We start from the raw sequence: 15483 nt of genomic DNA, 5'->3' as shown, positions 1-15483 counted from the left end.
TGTGATTTCAGAACAAGTGTATTTAAAATGCATAGAAATCTCAGCTGGTTAATGGTAAGTGAAAGATTACTTTATTCGTTATTAATATTTATAAGAAATGTATCCATATCCAAAACCCCGCAAGTTCTACACAGAAAACTATGTTACAGTTCAGAAAATCACAGCTATAGCACGAGACGCTGCCAGAGGTCATTTTTCACTGCCAAAAACAAAGACAAACTATAGTAAGAGAACGGTGATGTACAGAGCTATGTATGAATGGAACTTATGAATGGAACTTCCCAAACACTTTGAGCGAACTACTAGCATAAAAGAATTCAAATTATTAGTAAAGAAACATCTCTTAAATAAATACATATAAAACTTATTTATTATTATTAAAAGGTTATTGGTTTACTAAAAATGGTCATGGGTTCAAGTTAAGATAAGTGATTATAACTTAAACGCATTGTAGATGACTATACATTGTTTGAATTGGTTGATGCTATTTAAAGAAGGTATGATTTTTGTATTGTAAATGCATTACATCTAAATGTTTCAGAAGGACTGTAACCTTAATGTGAGTGTCAAAAGGAGCACTGGTCTTATGTGACAGAAATCTTTTGTAGTAGAATTTCCTTTTTTTTTCTCCTTTTTTTCTTGTTTATGTTTCTTTTCTTATTCTTCTACTACCTCTTTAGGTTTGTAATTGTAAGGTAAGGTAATTTAATGGCACTATCACGTGCTGTAACAATGCACCTTCCAACAATGATCATGTCTGCCTCATTCTGCTGCACCTTTCACTTTAAAAAAATTGTACATATGTTATTTAGAACCTACCTCATACTGCTGCACCTTTCGGATTTTTTATTGTATATGTGTTAATAAGTGCCACATTTGTCTATTTAGTGCTTGCTATTTTTTAAGTCTGGGTACAGTGAGCGAAATTACCGGAGTCAAATTCCTTGTCGGGCAATGTTCATTGTGTGTGCCATTTTAAGAATGAGATGTACCTGCTGTACTCTACTGCCCTTACTTTTTAACAACTTGTGCTTTTTATTATTTTACCTCTTTTCTTATCATTTTTTTTCATTGTATTTGTTATTTACTGTTTAATTGTGTCTTGCCGCTTTTAATGTTGATGTAAAGCACTCTGAATTACCTTGTGTTGAATTGTGCTATACAAATAAACTTGCCTTGCCTTAACTGCAGCACTTTTGTGTGTGTCCTGCATGTAGTCGTGTCAGGCCGAAGTTTTCTTCATGGGATCGACTCGTTCGGGCAGCACCACCTCTGACAGTTCAGTCGAGCCCCTCGCCGCTCACGAGCCCATCCTCCCCACGTGTGGATTTGTCAACAGCTGCTACTTTGTAAGTTTCAACACTCCTTTTTGCATTTCGTTGTTTTTGTCCCCATTTAATTAGAGTTCCACATGGTTATTACAGAGAATACGATGTAATGGCCTTTTATGTTTCTGTAGTCTTGATTGAGATTCGTGGATGATTTGTGGGAATATACATCAAGATGTAAAGCGAGTCATGCAGATAATAGGACCATCAATACTCCAGTTAAGCTGCAGGACAAGACAATGCAGGAACACCGAGCCATTGAGTCAGTCAATGACGTGGAGAGATGGATTGAAGTGAGGAGGACACAGCAGATTGATGGGATCAGCAATGTGTAGATAAGATATTGATCCATTAAGAATGGACTGACGTTGACGGCCGAACGCCCCGGGATGAGATCCTGGGATCGTCTGTCTGTCACCACTGACCTCCCGACGACCAGATCCTCTGCCACAAACACAAAAGCCAAGATGGCAAACAGATGCAAGACATGAATCCTTTTAACACCTTTCCTCTCCTCTATTCCCTCTTCAGCCTCGTTCCACGTCCCTCCAGGGGTTACCAGATCAAGAATGTCGCTCTCATCATCACGAAGATGAAGACAAGGTAGGAAATTCCTTTTGCATGTGGTTCCATTTACTTTATTTACTTTATATTTAAGAGAAAACTGCAGGTGTTTATGGTTCTGGTGTATTCCTGCACATGTCTGGTTGGATCATAGACAGCATCGCTAGGAAGAATATGGGCAGTGATCAAAGTTGTGCATGTCGCTTTAACACAGTTGCCATTTACCTTTACACTTTAATTAGATTAGTATCTTTTATCATTTCTGTAATCTTAACAACTGTAACTTTGGGCATCAAAATTAACCTTTTGTTGCTGTGAGAATAATAGACAAGTTCTTATATGGGCATCAGGAGGGTGTGTGTTTAAAGGTCACATTTTCCAGCTTTACAGCTTTTTTTTTTTGTCTTTTTATGTGTTGTCTAGTCAAACTTATGATTCAATTTACATCTACATTTTTTTTTGGAACACAAGTAGCAATAATTGTGCGGAACTCACAAAATGGGCTTTTTTTCTGTCCGTTTTGTATATAAAAATGACATAAATCAACATTGAACTCTGACATGTTTTATCAACAATACATAGGACGTTTAAGTCTAAACAATTTGTATCCGATTGTGAAAAATTCGGGCCACTTTTTCCTCAGGTTTGTCAGACCTTTTATCAGACTGCCTGAGTTGTGCTTAAAGGAAACATATAAGATGCGCTTTTTCCTCTGACCTCTATGTTGCTCTGAGTTGTAAAGGTCAAACATCTGCATCTGCATCACTGCTGCAGTAAAAATCAGGAACGGCAGGAAAACTGTCACGGTCTCAGTGATCGTAACTGTGTTTCTGCATGAATCAGCTGATTCTCGGGCTTATTGGGAGCAAAGCGATGGGATCAAACATGTTCTTGGCCTCCAGTTTAAATTCAGAGTTGTTTATTCTGGTTTGCTCCTTATTGCAGCACCCTGTGAGTGTGGAGTGAGCTAGTTAGTTAACAACCCTGTTTTGTCTTTCTTCCCTTGCCTTACCCCCCCCCTCCATCTGTGACTCCCAACTCTCCACCCAACACTATCTCTGTGTGTTTTAACATCCGTACATAGAAGCAGGTGTGGAGTGAGTTTGGCGGAAAAATTGATAGTGAGGTGTGGAAGGCAAGTATGATGCGCTCGGTGTCAGCGAGTCTTGTTCTCGGCCTAACCTCGAACACTCTTCAGCGTTTGCATTTATAATGTGCTAGATTTCACTGCCTGAGCAGAAGCATGCGTGGCTGATGCTTCATGAACAACATTATTGCATCGATTTGAGCACTTTCAGATGCTGATATGTGTAGATATAATAAATATGACTGGCTGCGGCACATTTAACATTTAATGGGGTCACCTCTTTCTTCACTTCATCATATTTCCATCCTTTTTCCACACGGACCTGGATGTTTTTGCACACACAACTGTGTATGTGTGTGTGTGTGTATCTTTCCTTTTCTTTTTCTCTCTCTCTCGATGTAGCATGCCTCATTATACATAACACACCTCCGCCATCTCTTCATCCGTCAAGGACATCCTGCCCACACATGGATGCATGTCGGCACAAACCTTTGAGCATCAAAATATTTACAGTGGTTTTGTTGTTGTTTTTTTGCAAAGCTTGTGTCATCTGGCCCTCGTCCCAAAAAGCTTGTCACCCATGAATTTGTTGTACAAATATCATTGATTTATGTGGTTATTTATGGACATTTACAGGACTGTCTCAGAAAATTTGAATAAAAGTCCTTTATATTCTGTAATACAATTTAAAAAAAAAAAAAAAAAAAAAAAAAAAAAAAAAAAAAAAAAAAATGTCATACATTCTGGATTCATTACAAATCAACTGAAATATTGCAAGCCTTTTATTATTTTAATATTGCTGATCATGGCTTACAGTTTAAGATTAAGATTCCCAGAATATTCTAATTTTTTGAGATATATCTTAAGCTGTAAGCCATGATCAGCAATATTAAAATAATAGAAGGCTTGCAATATTTCAGTTGATTTGTAATGAATCCAGAATGTATGACATTTTTGCATTACAGAAAATAAAGGACTTTATCACAATATTCTAATTTTCTGAGACAGTCCTGTATGTGGTTATTTATGGACATTTATGTTAAGGTGGCAGACCAGGACAACTGTGACTTTATTTCAGGTCCCGTGTGCGATGGGGGTTTAAAGGTTGTTGTTTATATTAGAGTACATTTTTTTTCACCTTAATAATGGTGCTTGTGTGCTTCAGGACCTGCAGGCGGCCACAGTGAACCCTGATCCAAGCCTGAAGGAGTTTGAAGGGGCCACACTTCGCTACGCATCGCTCAAGTTAAGGTAAAACACACAAAAATGTCTTTCTAGTCTTTTTACATCTTAATTAGCATGTTGATGTATTTTTATACTTTACTACGGCTGCAGTTAAGTCATGTCCCGTTGGCAGTAGCATTATGTTTGGCTTCACCTCATTGAGGGCTACACGCGGAACCGTTACGTCCAGTAACCACTACTCCTTTCCACGAAGAAGTCTGTAAAACCCAACATGAAAAGCATGGCCTTGCACTGTATTCTACAGGCTGGTGTGGAAAACACAGTTTTGATCATATCAATCATTTGATAAGTGGACCTAGTATTTTCAGTCCAGTTTACTTTCACTCACCCGCAGTCGTGCTTCAACTCATTTCAGCGGTTACCTCGTGTATTTCACTGGCAATTTTTTACCTTCTTCACCCGTGAAAACAAAGCTTTGAATATTTGTTGTAGTTTGCAGCCAAAGCTCCAGAGGTTTTAGTTTTAGAGGATAGTTAATTCTGCACGTGTGGTCAGCGGGCATCAGGGATACCACATGTCTCAGCAGGGAAATACAATCGATAGCCAGTCTTAATTTCATTGTACTTGTGAATAATTATAATAAAGTCTACTCTGGTTATGATTACTCTTACAGTTATATACATATTCTATATGCCAACCTTTTTGCTTTTGTTTTTGCAGGAACCGCCCAGCCGTGGAAGAAAACGAGTCCAGCAGCGTCAACACTGACTCGGAGACAAAGGTAACATCTGACGGCTTCATGCCAAATTCTCAGATTTTTGTGTCCTTAGACTTTTATGCATTACATACATTTTTATGTGAGAGAGGATTAATTTAACCTTAAACCTGGATTATGTATCCAATCCTTCCTTTGAATAATTACTGGTATAAATCATTATTTTCAGCAGGTCATCTTTTCTTGGATGACGCTGAGCGACGTTGCCCCCTAGTGATGTAATACAACATTACAGATTTCTGATTCACATTAGTGCGATGATTATTGAGGCTTTAAAATCCTCCAAATCTCAAAATTCAGATGAGACATTCAAGCCTTTAAGGATCCATCCTCAGTAAAATGTAAAATTGAGTAAAATGCCAAGACCGTTTGCCAGGAAAATGTCAGCTCCAGTTATAAATGAAATTCTTATTCGACACCTCTATGCATTTTCATCACTTACCGTCTGAAACTATAGGAGTTTGCAGCAAATCTAAAACTGACTCCAAACATAGGTGGTGTTGCCACGGACGGCTGGCTCGGTTGGAGATTACAGTATAAACCCAACACTCGGCTCGATAACATTAAAATTCACAAGCGTAAAGGAAAGTGGCGTTTTGATGAATAGCAGACACGTACACGGTGGTGCGTTCTCTCTGGTCTGGTCTGGTAACACATCCATGTGGCAGGAAATAAACCGTTGCAGTGGAACGGCAAAAATGCACTGAAACGGCTGTTTTTTTTTTTTACCAAGTGAAGAAATAAGACCGGCAGGAATGTTTAGTTATTAAAGCAGGTTAACATATTTGCCCTCATTTGAAGACACGGAGTGCAAATGGGTTTTTTATTAGTTACTTGTTCACTGTCACCTCAGTTCGCCCCGGTTTCTGTGACCTATATAGTCTGGAGAGTACTTCTGAATGGACTCCTGAAATCAAATGAATAGTTGATGAGGGCAGATGGATGGCTCTGTTCTCTCTCCGTCTCCATCTTCCACCAGCTGTCCCCTCTACTTCTTTGTAAAGTTAACAGTAAATTATGTTTTTGTCAGTTCAAACCTTCAAATGTGTCATTTTAAGTAGGGCTGGGGATCGATTCAAATGTCAAGAATCCATTCGATTCCGATTCTTAAGATTCAGAATCGATTATCAAGATTTGATCCGATTCGATTCGATTCCGATATTGATTTGGGTTAGTGTTATTAAAACTGTTTTTTGAGTTGTTGCATGAATTATTTGACTGTAGTTCTGCAAAATATGAATACTAGTATTATTATTATATATCGAGATTCAACAGCAAGTATTGGCAGCTAATGATGCTGTAAGGACCAATCAGCTCCCAGAATGCTGATAGAACTGCTTTCAGAAACATCGTGGGTCAGAATTACCAAACACATCCAGGGAGGAAACAGAGACAGAGGAAATCGGTTTTAATTTTTCCCACATTCCGTTTTTATTTGTTCCATTTTCGGTCTATTTTGGTTTTTAATTTTTGAGAATTTGGTTTTTAGCATTTTTTGCAAATGTAACCCAAAGACAGTAATGACAGTAATGAAATATAGACAATTTATGCAATTATAACTGAACACTTTAATGTTTTCATACCTTTAAACATATTTAAAGGCAAAAACATGGCACCAGTTATTCTCCAAAAAAAGAACCAAAAGTTGTAATGTAATGATGAAAAAAAAAATACATAAATAAATAAAAGACAATTAAAAAAAAATCCCCCCCCCCCAAAAAGAAAATAAAAAAAAAAAATCGATCTTTAGACATATGAATCGATTTTTAGGAATTAATATGAGAATCGATTTAGAATTGGGAAATCGATTTTTTCAATACAGGCCTAATTTTAAGCAAAATTTCTCACTACATTTTAAACTTATTGGTAGAAAAATACATTGCGACCTTAGTAAATTGGATATAAAAGTTCCGTTGTTGGTGTTGTACAGTCTATGGTGACATGAAGTCATGGTTTACCTCCAACTATTGAATCTGTTAAGACGGTCTCTTCATTGAGTGTAAGTGCGTGTGTTTTTTCCCCCCCAGTGTTTTGCAGTGCGCTCTTTGGGGTGGGTGGAAATGGCTGAGGAAGACTTGGCTCCAGGAAAGAGCAGCGTTGCCGTCAACAACTGCATCCGACAACTGTCCTACTGTAAAAACGACATCCGAGACACGGTCGGCATCTGGGGAGAGGTGAGGAAGATGGATTAAAGGGAAAGGCTGGAAATGTTTAAGACGTTTGTAGTGAAGAGTTTGTCTTGATAAAGATAAAAGGCTACGTTAAAAGGATTATCATGAGAGGAAGAGGATTCAGTCCAGTTCTGTTCATTTCCATTCACAACAAGAATCACCTCGGTGCAGAGAAGGTAATCAGGTTTGGTTTTTAATATAATCCCATCCAATTAGAGTCAAATTATAATCATAGCGGGTTTAATATGAATCCTGTTAGTTCTACACCAGTTTTGTCCACTTTATTGTAATTATGGACATATAATGCCTATTCATAAAGAAACAGCTAAGGAATTAACAGGCTGCATCAAGTCTTCAGTTGAATCAAACTAAATTGATTCGTCGGTTCAGTCAAATCTTCAATCTTCCTCATGTGAGATCTTCCTGAATGGCGTTAAGAACGGCGTTGGCTCAACAATGAAGAGACCTCCAGCAGACCGCTATGAGCGAAGGAAAAGAAGGAAAGATGCAAAGTTAATTAGAGCAAAAAAATGTCCCAGAGAACGAGTTTGTTTCCAAAACATCATGAAGGTCCGTGGGAGCCTCAGGTCTTCAACATCATAACTAAACATGATGGAGTTTAAGAGTTTTATGTGTGAGGAGCATTTTAAACTCTTTTCTGGATTTAACAGAAAGCTAAAGCTGGGCAAATATGACCGCTGCCCTCATTAGAAATCTTCCTGCAGCGTTTTGGATCAGCTGGAGAATTTTAAGAGAACCTTCATTTTCAGGAAATGCATCTTTGAAGTAATTATCACATTTCTTTCCCTGCTCCACTGTAAGATTGGACTCAGAGGACATGTGCTGGTGAAGAATAACTCAAAGGTTTTTCACAGTCGCACTGGACACCAATGCTGTGGCGAAAAAAACACCAGAAATATGTGACGGATGGAGGGAGGGAAGCAGAGCAACGTTGGAAAGTCTCCTGTGGTTTTATGAAAAGAGAAGACACGGGAAAAGAGCTTCATTCTTCATTCAATACCTCCTAATCCACAACCGCCTCGTTTTGGGCTTTGATAAAATATTTAGAGGCCTTTCAAGTAGACATAAGCACTTTTAGTTGTACAAAAAGTAAGTTTTTCTGACCTGGCCAACCAGAAACGGCTGCAGGAACTAACGTTTGCACGCTGTCGTTGTGTGTTCAGGGGAAGGACATGTACCTGGTGCTGGAGAACAACATGTTGAACCTGGTCGACCCCATGGACCGCAGCGTGCTTCATTCTCAGCCAATTGCAAGTATCCGGGTCTGGGGCGTCGGCCGAGACAACGGCAGGTTAGTTTGTAGACACAACCGCTAAATATTCTCCCTTTCACTTTAAATCTGCACGTATGATGTGATGCAGAAAGTGTGTAAATGAGTCTAAATCACATTGATTCTCCGAAGAGCGCTTAAAAAGGTCACAACAAATGAGGACAAGCTGACAGGTTGTGTCCTGACAAGGAGATGACGGGAGGTGATTGATGATGAAGGGGGTGTTAATGCAAGGACAGGAACTGAAAGGGGAGGATGACAGAGAGAGAAAATGGCCTTTTAATGTGTTTCATGAGAAATCTCGTGCAGAAAAATCGTGGCAGTGAAGGTTAGGATAATCTCCAAATAATCAATGTTGCGGTACTCCCAGGTGACCATTAGAGGGAGCTGCATCGCTGCAAACACAACAAACACAGCGTAGGTTTTCCATCGCAGTGGGGACTGGAATGGTCCTTTAGTTGCTGTACGGTCCACACTGGGATGTGTGCACAAGCTTCTCTCAGGGGAGGAGATGAACCTTAAAGATTTAGAATTTGTAGAAATGCATTGCTTGTGTGCCGGTGGTACCTCCTCCTCCTCCACCTATGGATAGTTTACTCATAATCACGCAGGCTCGAGTGACAATTTACATTAAAACCTGAGATCAGCCTCTCAAGATTCAACAAATGCACGTTTTTTTCCTGCACTTGACCTGCCATTCTGCTATCTGCATACAGCAGGAGTGTCGGAGCGATGAAAATACCACAGCTGCAGCAAAGGGAGGAGTGGAGATGGTCAGAGGGAGGGGAGCAGAGGGGGCTTTTAGAAGGAGAGAGGGAGAAGGGGGGGTTAGGGAGCTGCCAGAGGGGGAGGTATGGTTAGTCCTCACTGGGTGTGGATCAGACAGGTTAAGGAGAGAGTGCAAGCATGCAGCATCACCAGGACCTGCTGCTGTAATTGTCTTGAGACACTCCCATTCAGAGGATTAACTCCCAAGATAGGAGAGCAGAGCGCCGTGAGTATACCTGCAGCTGTCGCTACAGCGTTTTTGATTTTATCATCAGAAAGTAGATGGAACCACAGATGGGAGGCCGGAGTCTTTATCTTTAGGAGGATAAATCAGACCAGATAGCTTTCTCTTCCTCTTCTGTTCAGTGTGCCTGTCACAGTTTTACAGAAACTCATCTGGAGTTAAACAGATATGTACATAAGCGTGCGTTGACTTGCTTGTTGCTCGGTGGTAAACTGTGGGAGCTTCGTGTTTCAAGGCTGACATGAAGTTGTATTTGTAGAAAAGGAAAAGTCTGCATTTTTAATGGCTAAAGTCTCCAAAGTCATGAATTTCTATCAGTTTTTATTCCTGTTGGAAATTGTCCTGCTAAAATTCCTTCCAGTGTGTCGTACGTAGGAAAGCAGAGCTGAGCCGTGGCCGCTGTGCACGTTGCTACTTTTTCTGTTCTGAATCACTTTAGTGGTTGTGTGATTGAACAAGATCAGCCGGGAGTCTCGCCACTCCGATTCACTCTCCGTCACACACTCTCCGTCACATTTGTGAAGGATTGTAGCTGCAACAAACACACGCACGCATGCACGCACGCACGCACGCACGCACGCACGCACACGCGCACGCACACATCACCACCAATGAATGTGCTATGAAACTCATTATCACTACAGAGATGAGATTCCCACAGCAACCTTGACATTTTCTGGGATGCTGGCGGGATGATGAGATTATACACAAAATAAGATGCCCCCCACCTCCTCCACGCTGCATCTTTTTCTTCTCTTTCCTATAACATGCATCTGACCTGATTTGGTGTTTTATAACACGTGGCAGACAGTTCAGATCGAATTTCATCTCCCGGTGTGTCACTTTTAGTATCTTTAGAATATTACAGTCTCTTCTCACTCTGTATTTCTTCTTGTGTGGGATTGAAACTTTCTTTTCTTGTTATATTTTAGACAAATGGAACACATTAGCAGCTCGTTAAAGCCGGTGGCAACCAAAATGTCACAACTGTCTGTTTAACCCTTCGCTCCTCATCTTTGTAACTTACTGAAATGGTTTCAGTTGTTTCATATTTCAGTTGAAAGTTAAGCATGTATTTGCTGGCATCTCTGCTGAGCTCTTTCCTACACCTCCTCATCACACATGCGCTAGATCAAACTGAAATGGTTGAGTTGGTGCGAAGGAGACACGAAGTGAAGTGAAGATGTCACTCAGGATTAATTATTCATGTGTGTGAGTGGGTCTTCCCTATTTCTGCCTATGATGGATTTTTTTTTCTTTTCCTCCACTAACTGTCCTCTCTTTCTGCCATGCCTCCCTGGATACAGAGAGAGGTAAATGCGTTCCTTCCACATATCAGCAATCGCCCTGCAGCATTTCTATATGATTTCTAGCATTTTTTTTTCTTTTATTGTTCAATTTCCTGAACGTCTCATTGTTCTCGTCTTCTAAGTGTTTTTTTTTATGTCCTCCATCCCTGAGAGAAATGTAGGAAATGAAGGTGACCTTCTGTCAGTGCATGCCTACAGGCTTTTGCTTTTTTAAGTATGCATGAAACACACACACACACACACACACACACACACACACACACACACACACACACACACACACACACACACACACGCAGATTGGAATATTTGTGAGGATTTTTTCCCCAGAGGGTTTGGACTCAGCAGTCAGGAATCATCCCCTCAGGCTTTCCTGTTGCACGCCATATTGCACGCACAATGTTTAGAATAAGTCTTTAGTGATCATGTTCTGTGCTGCTCTAGTTCAAATCATTGCAACTGTGTTTCTTCTTCAAATGTATACTTTATCTTCGCCCTTTTGAGCCCTTCTCTCTTCCTTCTTTTATTCTGCGATCCTTCTGCTCAGCAGAGTTAAACTGTTTTCAGCTCCAGTGGGCCCGGTGGGGGGGCGGGGGTGGGGGGTTGCTCTGTCCCGCTGCCACTATTCAACTCCGTCTTGCATCACTTTGCTATATTGATCCCGGGGTCCATCAACTGTGTTTTGCGTGTGTGTTTTTTCTTTTTTTAATCTTCATCACACAGTTAAAGGTCACTTCATCTCTCGTCTCTTCTGCAAACCAGCCAGCTTTAAAACCAGACACCATAAACGCGCCATAAATGCACATTATGTCATCGTTTGTCTTCAAGTGTCAACAAAACAAACCGTTTAATCATATTGTTTTTAATCAGTACTTTTTGTGTTTCCATCTATTTAGAGACTTTGCATACGTGGCACGGGATAAAAACACCAGGATCCTGAAATGTCATGTGTTTCGTTGTGACACCCCGGCCAAAGCCATCGCCACCAGCCTGCACGAGATCTGCTCCCGGGTGAGTCGCTGCAGCCTCGGGATGCTCCAGTTTTGTTTTAGGCAAAGAAAAAGATTAAGTGCCAGTTTATCTGAAGAAATAGTTTTCCCCATCACTAACCATCCACAATGCATTTTCCACAATGCCTGTGTAATGTACAATGTAGTGTTTAGACTCAATGATAGACTCTGTCATCTCATCCCCAATTATGCCCCCACTCATGAACACACCACAAGGGGAAAACAACTTTTAAAGGGAAAGAAAAGGAAACTGAATTGTACAAGTTTTAGTGTAACCTGCAAAGGTCCAAAAATTTGGAATGAGATTGATAGTGCTATAAAAGAGTCTGGATCTCTCTCACATTAAAAAAAAAAGACTAAAACAAAAATTGTTATTAAATTATGTCTCTTATTCAATTTTTTTGTACCAATACCTGATGTATTATTTTTATAAGAAGATATTTGTATCTAGGAAATCTGAGGAGGTTTCAGGGTTTTATTGTGTGTTTTTTCTTATTTACCGGTAGGTTATAAGGTTATTATACTGTATGTATATGTATTATATGTGTAATTTATAGTAGTTTTGCTGTGTGACTGGGCCCCTATTCATAAGCCACAGTAGCTTCTGGGGAGTCCCATTTTACAAACCTCAATTGATTGATTATTATCTGTATTTGTGTTTTTTGAATTATTTGTAAATAAACTCTAAACTAAACTTAACTAAAAACCAGGAGAGGTTCAGAGGAACAAAGCAGCAACAACAAAAGGAAGTGTAGGGGTAACGAAGCTCATCGTTTTACATCCAAAGTCATGTAAGTCCCTGGAAATACAACACCTGTCAAACGGGAACGACCATAAATGGTTTACTATTATCGTTTACACCTTTTACTCTTCTACACATGTTCTGCCTGAGAAAGGACACACTGACTTCAGACATTAAAACAAATGTATTCATGTTTTCAGCAGTTTAACCTTAAAGCATCTGCAGTCCTCTTTGTTTTCCTCTCAAAATCAGTAATCAGTAGCCTCTTCTGCTCTGCATGTGAACTTTTCTATGAATACAGATGAACCCTCGACTAAGTCGGAGGATCGGCACTCAGACCACGTTTATATTCCATCTCCTGTGGAGGAAGAAATAATAAATGTTCCTCTTCCCCCAACAAGACACATTTAAGTGCAAAAAAACGAGGAACTTTGAACACATTGGTTGTTTATAGAAACTTAGGATTTAGTGGCAATGTCAAATCTGAGCAGAATTGAATTTAGTTGACCGTTGCTGATGTGGTCCCGGCGGTTCAGGTCCTTCTCACTGAGTCATAATCGGTCTGAATTTGAGAGCAAAACTTCTAAAACATCAAGTCTGATTCAGGCTGGTCACAGTAGGATCAGTGAAATTCAAGCTGCCTCTGGCAGTTTGAAAATCTACCTCCTAGTTCTGGTATGCTCAGATTTATTGGACTGTTGCTGTTTCCATCACTTCCATTGGTTTTTTTCCCCTGAGAATCTCTGATTAGAGACATTAAACTGTGGTGGCCAAGAAACGCCACGCTTGCTTCTCTTCGTTTAGTTTCTCCCTGTGAGCTGAACTGCAGGAACTGCTTTTAGAGGTCTGTTTAGGGATGGGTAGCGTGACTTGGACCATTTGTAGGTATTTTGTGTGCGACTGTACTCCCCAGGTGTAATGAGTTAACAACATGACAGCGTCAGGGGTGAAGCTGTGCTTGGTTTCACTCAGCTCTTTTGTATAATGGTTTTCATCCCGCTCCCTCTCACATGCTCTTGCACTTTCACACATTCTTTTTTGGTCTTTGTTTCTTCACTCTCCTCCCCTGCGTCTCGTGTTTTTTTTTTTTGTTTTTTACACTTGAGTTCCTCATGTTTTCGGATCTGCTTTTGCCTCCTTCCTCGCTCCAGATAATGACGGAACGAAAGAATGCCAAAGCGATGGCAGGAGGCTCGCTCCAGGACAGGATGCAGGCAGGACTAGACCTCCCTTTACAAGGTAGGGTTCACACTTTTACCTCCTAAACTTGTGCATGCAAGACATTAAACCCCATATGCAGTCTGGATTCACTGTTAAATGGATAGGTATCGTTAAAGCACACATATATTTAAACAAATAACTCAATATGACGAATATTTTTCACTTTGACTGGTTTTCTAAGTTATCAAATGTATGATAAAATGCCAGCTCTTCCCATCGTTGCTCATTATTTCCCCTCCTGTTTGCTTGTTCCATCAAGTCATCTTAATATTAAGGTGCAAAGTATGTGTCAAGTTCATGTAACGAACCATAACATTTCACAGTGTAAGTCGCCACGAACGCCTGCTGAGGTTGTGTTGAATTCTCCCCAGCAGAGTTCCCCACACCAAAGACGGAGCTGGTGCAGAAGTTCCAGGTTCTCTACCTGGGGATGATGCCTGTGGCCAGACCAATAGGTTTGTAAAACACTAACACACATAAATGTACACAGTAAAGAGATAAAAGGAGTCATGCACTCCGAAAGATGTACACAATACAGGACTGTCTCCGAAAATTAGAATATTGTGATAAAGTCCTTTATTTTCTGTAATGCAAAAATGTCATACATTCTGGATTCATTACAAATCAACTGAAATATTGCAAGCCTTTTATTATTTTAATATTGCTGATCATGGCTTACAGCTTAAGAAAACTCAAATATCCTATCTCAAAAAATTAGAATATTCTGGGAATCTTAATCTTAAACTGTAAGCCATAATCAGCAATATTAAAATAATAAAAGGCTTGCAATATTTCAGTTGATTTGTAATGAATCCAGAATGTATGACATTTTTGCTTTTTTAATTGCATTACAGAAAATAAAGAACTTTATCACAATATTCTAATTTTCTGAGACAGTCCTGTATACTGAAGTATTCAGAAAGTCCTGGTGTTGAGAACCTCATAGATACATCACAGGAGTATTATGTTCAATCATATCTTTATACTTTGTTTGTTTTGGACTGTATTGAAAATAACTGAACTGCAATGAATTGTATTAAACTGGATTATAATTGGACTGGTTGTACTTGCTGTCAAAAAGTACAGAATAAGTGTTGATGTTGATCTTGAAATGATTTGAATAAGATTTATTTCTTTAAAGGTTTCTCTGTTCCAGGTATGGACATACTGAACGGAGCCATCGACAGTCTCATCGGTTCTTCCAACAAAGAGGACTGGACTCACGTGGCCCTGAATGTGGCGGACGCTACAGTCACCATCAGCAAAGAGGAGGTCAGACTAATTATCTGCCGCTGCTGAACTTTCCCGGCTCTTCTTACCCCTGCTGTTTTCTGTCTTATGCAGAAAAAAAAGATAAAAAGCATTGATAACAGCCTGAAAGATTTGTTATCAGTGAAATCGAACATGTTTTCATTAGCAAAGAAAACATTTTTCTGACAGCTGAGCTGCAGAGCTTTCACTCCGGTTCTTGTAATTAACAGATGGTCTGGGTTTCTCTCTCGCCCTCTTTGTTGCCAAATACTGCCTGAAAAACAGATGACAGATTATCCAAAGAAAGGATCCGTTTACACGCTCTGGCAGCAGCTCTGACTGATTTTTGTGCCTTCCCGTTGGGCTCTGCTCCCGAACCGAAGAGCTGAGCGAGTCTGCTGTGTGCTGAGATCAGTGTTCCCGTGAATTTAACCAAAACCTTCACGTCGATCCGTCTGTTCTTTCAACTCGCAGATATAGCAAGCCTGTATTAACTCTCTAAATGTTTTCATTCTCTACTTATGTGAGTAAGGGGT

The 15483-nt window shown here is 39.9% G+C and overlaps 1 protein-coding gene across 6 annotated transcripts in view; it reads left to right on the top strand.

Moving 5' to 3' along the window:
* The window catches only part of apbb2b (amyloid beta (A4) precursor protein-binding, family B, member 2b), a 71561-nt gene that overhangs the window by 48630 nt on the left and 7448 nt on the right, over nucleotides 1-15483 (top strand). Inside the window, exons 6-16 of one of the 6 annotated variants that reach the window (XM_061706987.1) lie at nucleotides 1218-1349; nucleotides 1860-1931; nucleotides 2980-3027; nucleotides 4145-4230; nucleotides 4885-4945; nucleotides 6967-7113; nucleotides 8295-8422; nucleotides 11620-11734; nucleotides 13627-13714; nucleotides 14068-14151; nucleotides 14838-14968. In XM_061706987.1, the coding sequence (XP_061562971.1) occupies nucleotides 1218-1349; nucleotides 1860-1931; nucleotides 2980-3027; nucleotides 4145-4230; nucleotides 4885-4945; nucleotides 6967-7113; nucleotides 8295-8422; nucleotides 11620-11734; nucleotides 13627-13714; nucleotides 14068-14151; nucleotides 14838-14968 (1092 nt within the window). Of the gene's footprint in view, nucleotides 1-1217; nucleotides 1350-1859; nucleotides 1932-2976; nucleotides 3028-4144; nucleotides 4231-4884; nucleotides 4946-6966; nucleotides 7114-8294; nucleotides 8423-11619; nucleotides 11735-13626; nucleotides 13715-14067; nucleotides 14152-14837; nucleotides 14969-15483 lie in introns of all 6 variants that reach the window. The other 5 variants (XM_061707152.1, XM_061706903.1, XM_061707076.1 and 2 more) reach the window with 5 other exon arrangements.

The sequence above is a fragment of the Cololabis saira genome, chromosome 1 (genome assembly GCF_033807715.1).
Source record: "Cololabis saira isolate AMF1-May2022 chromosome 1, fColSai1.1, whole genome shotgun sequence".
Taxonomy (NCBI): Eukaryota; Metazoa; Chordata; class Actinopteri; order Beloniformes; family Belonidae; genus Cololabis; species Cololabis saira.
This window is presented reverse-complemented; position numbering and strand designations above follow the sequence as displayed.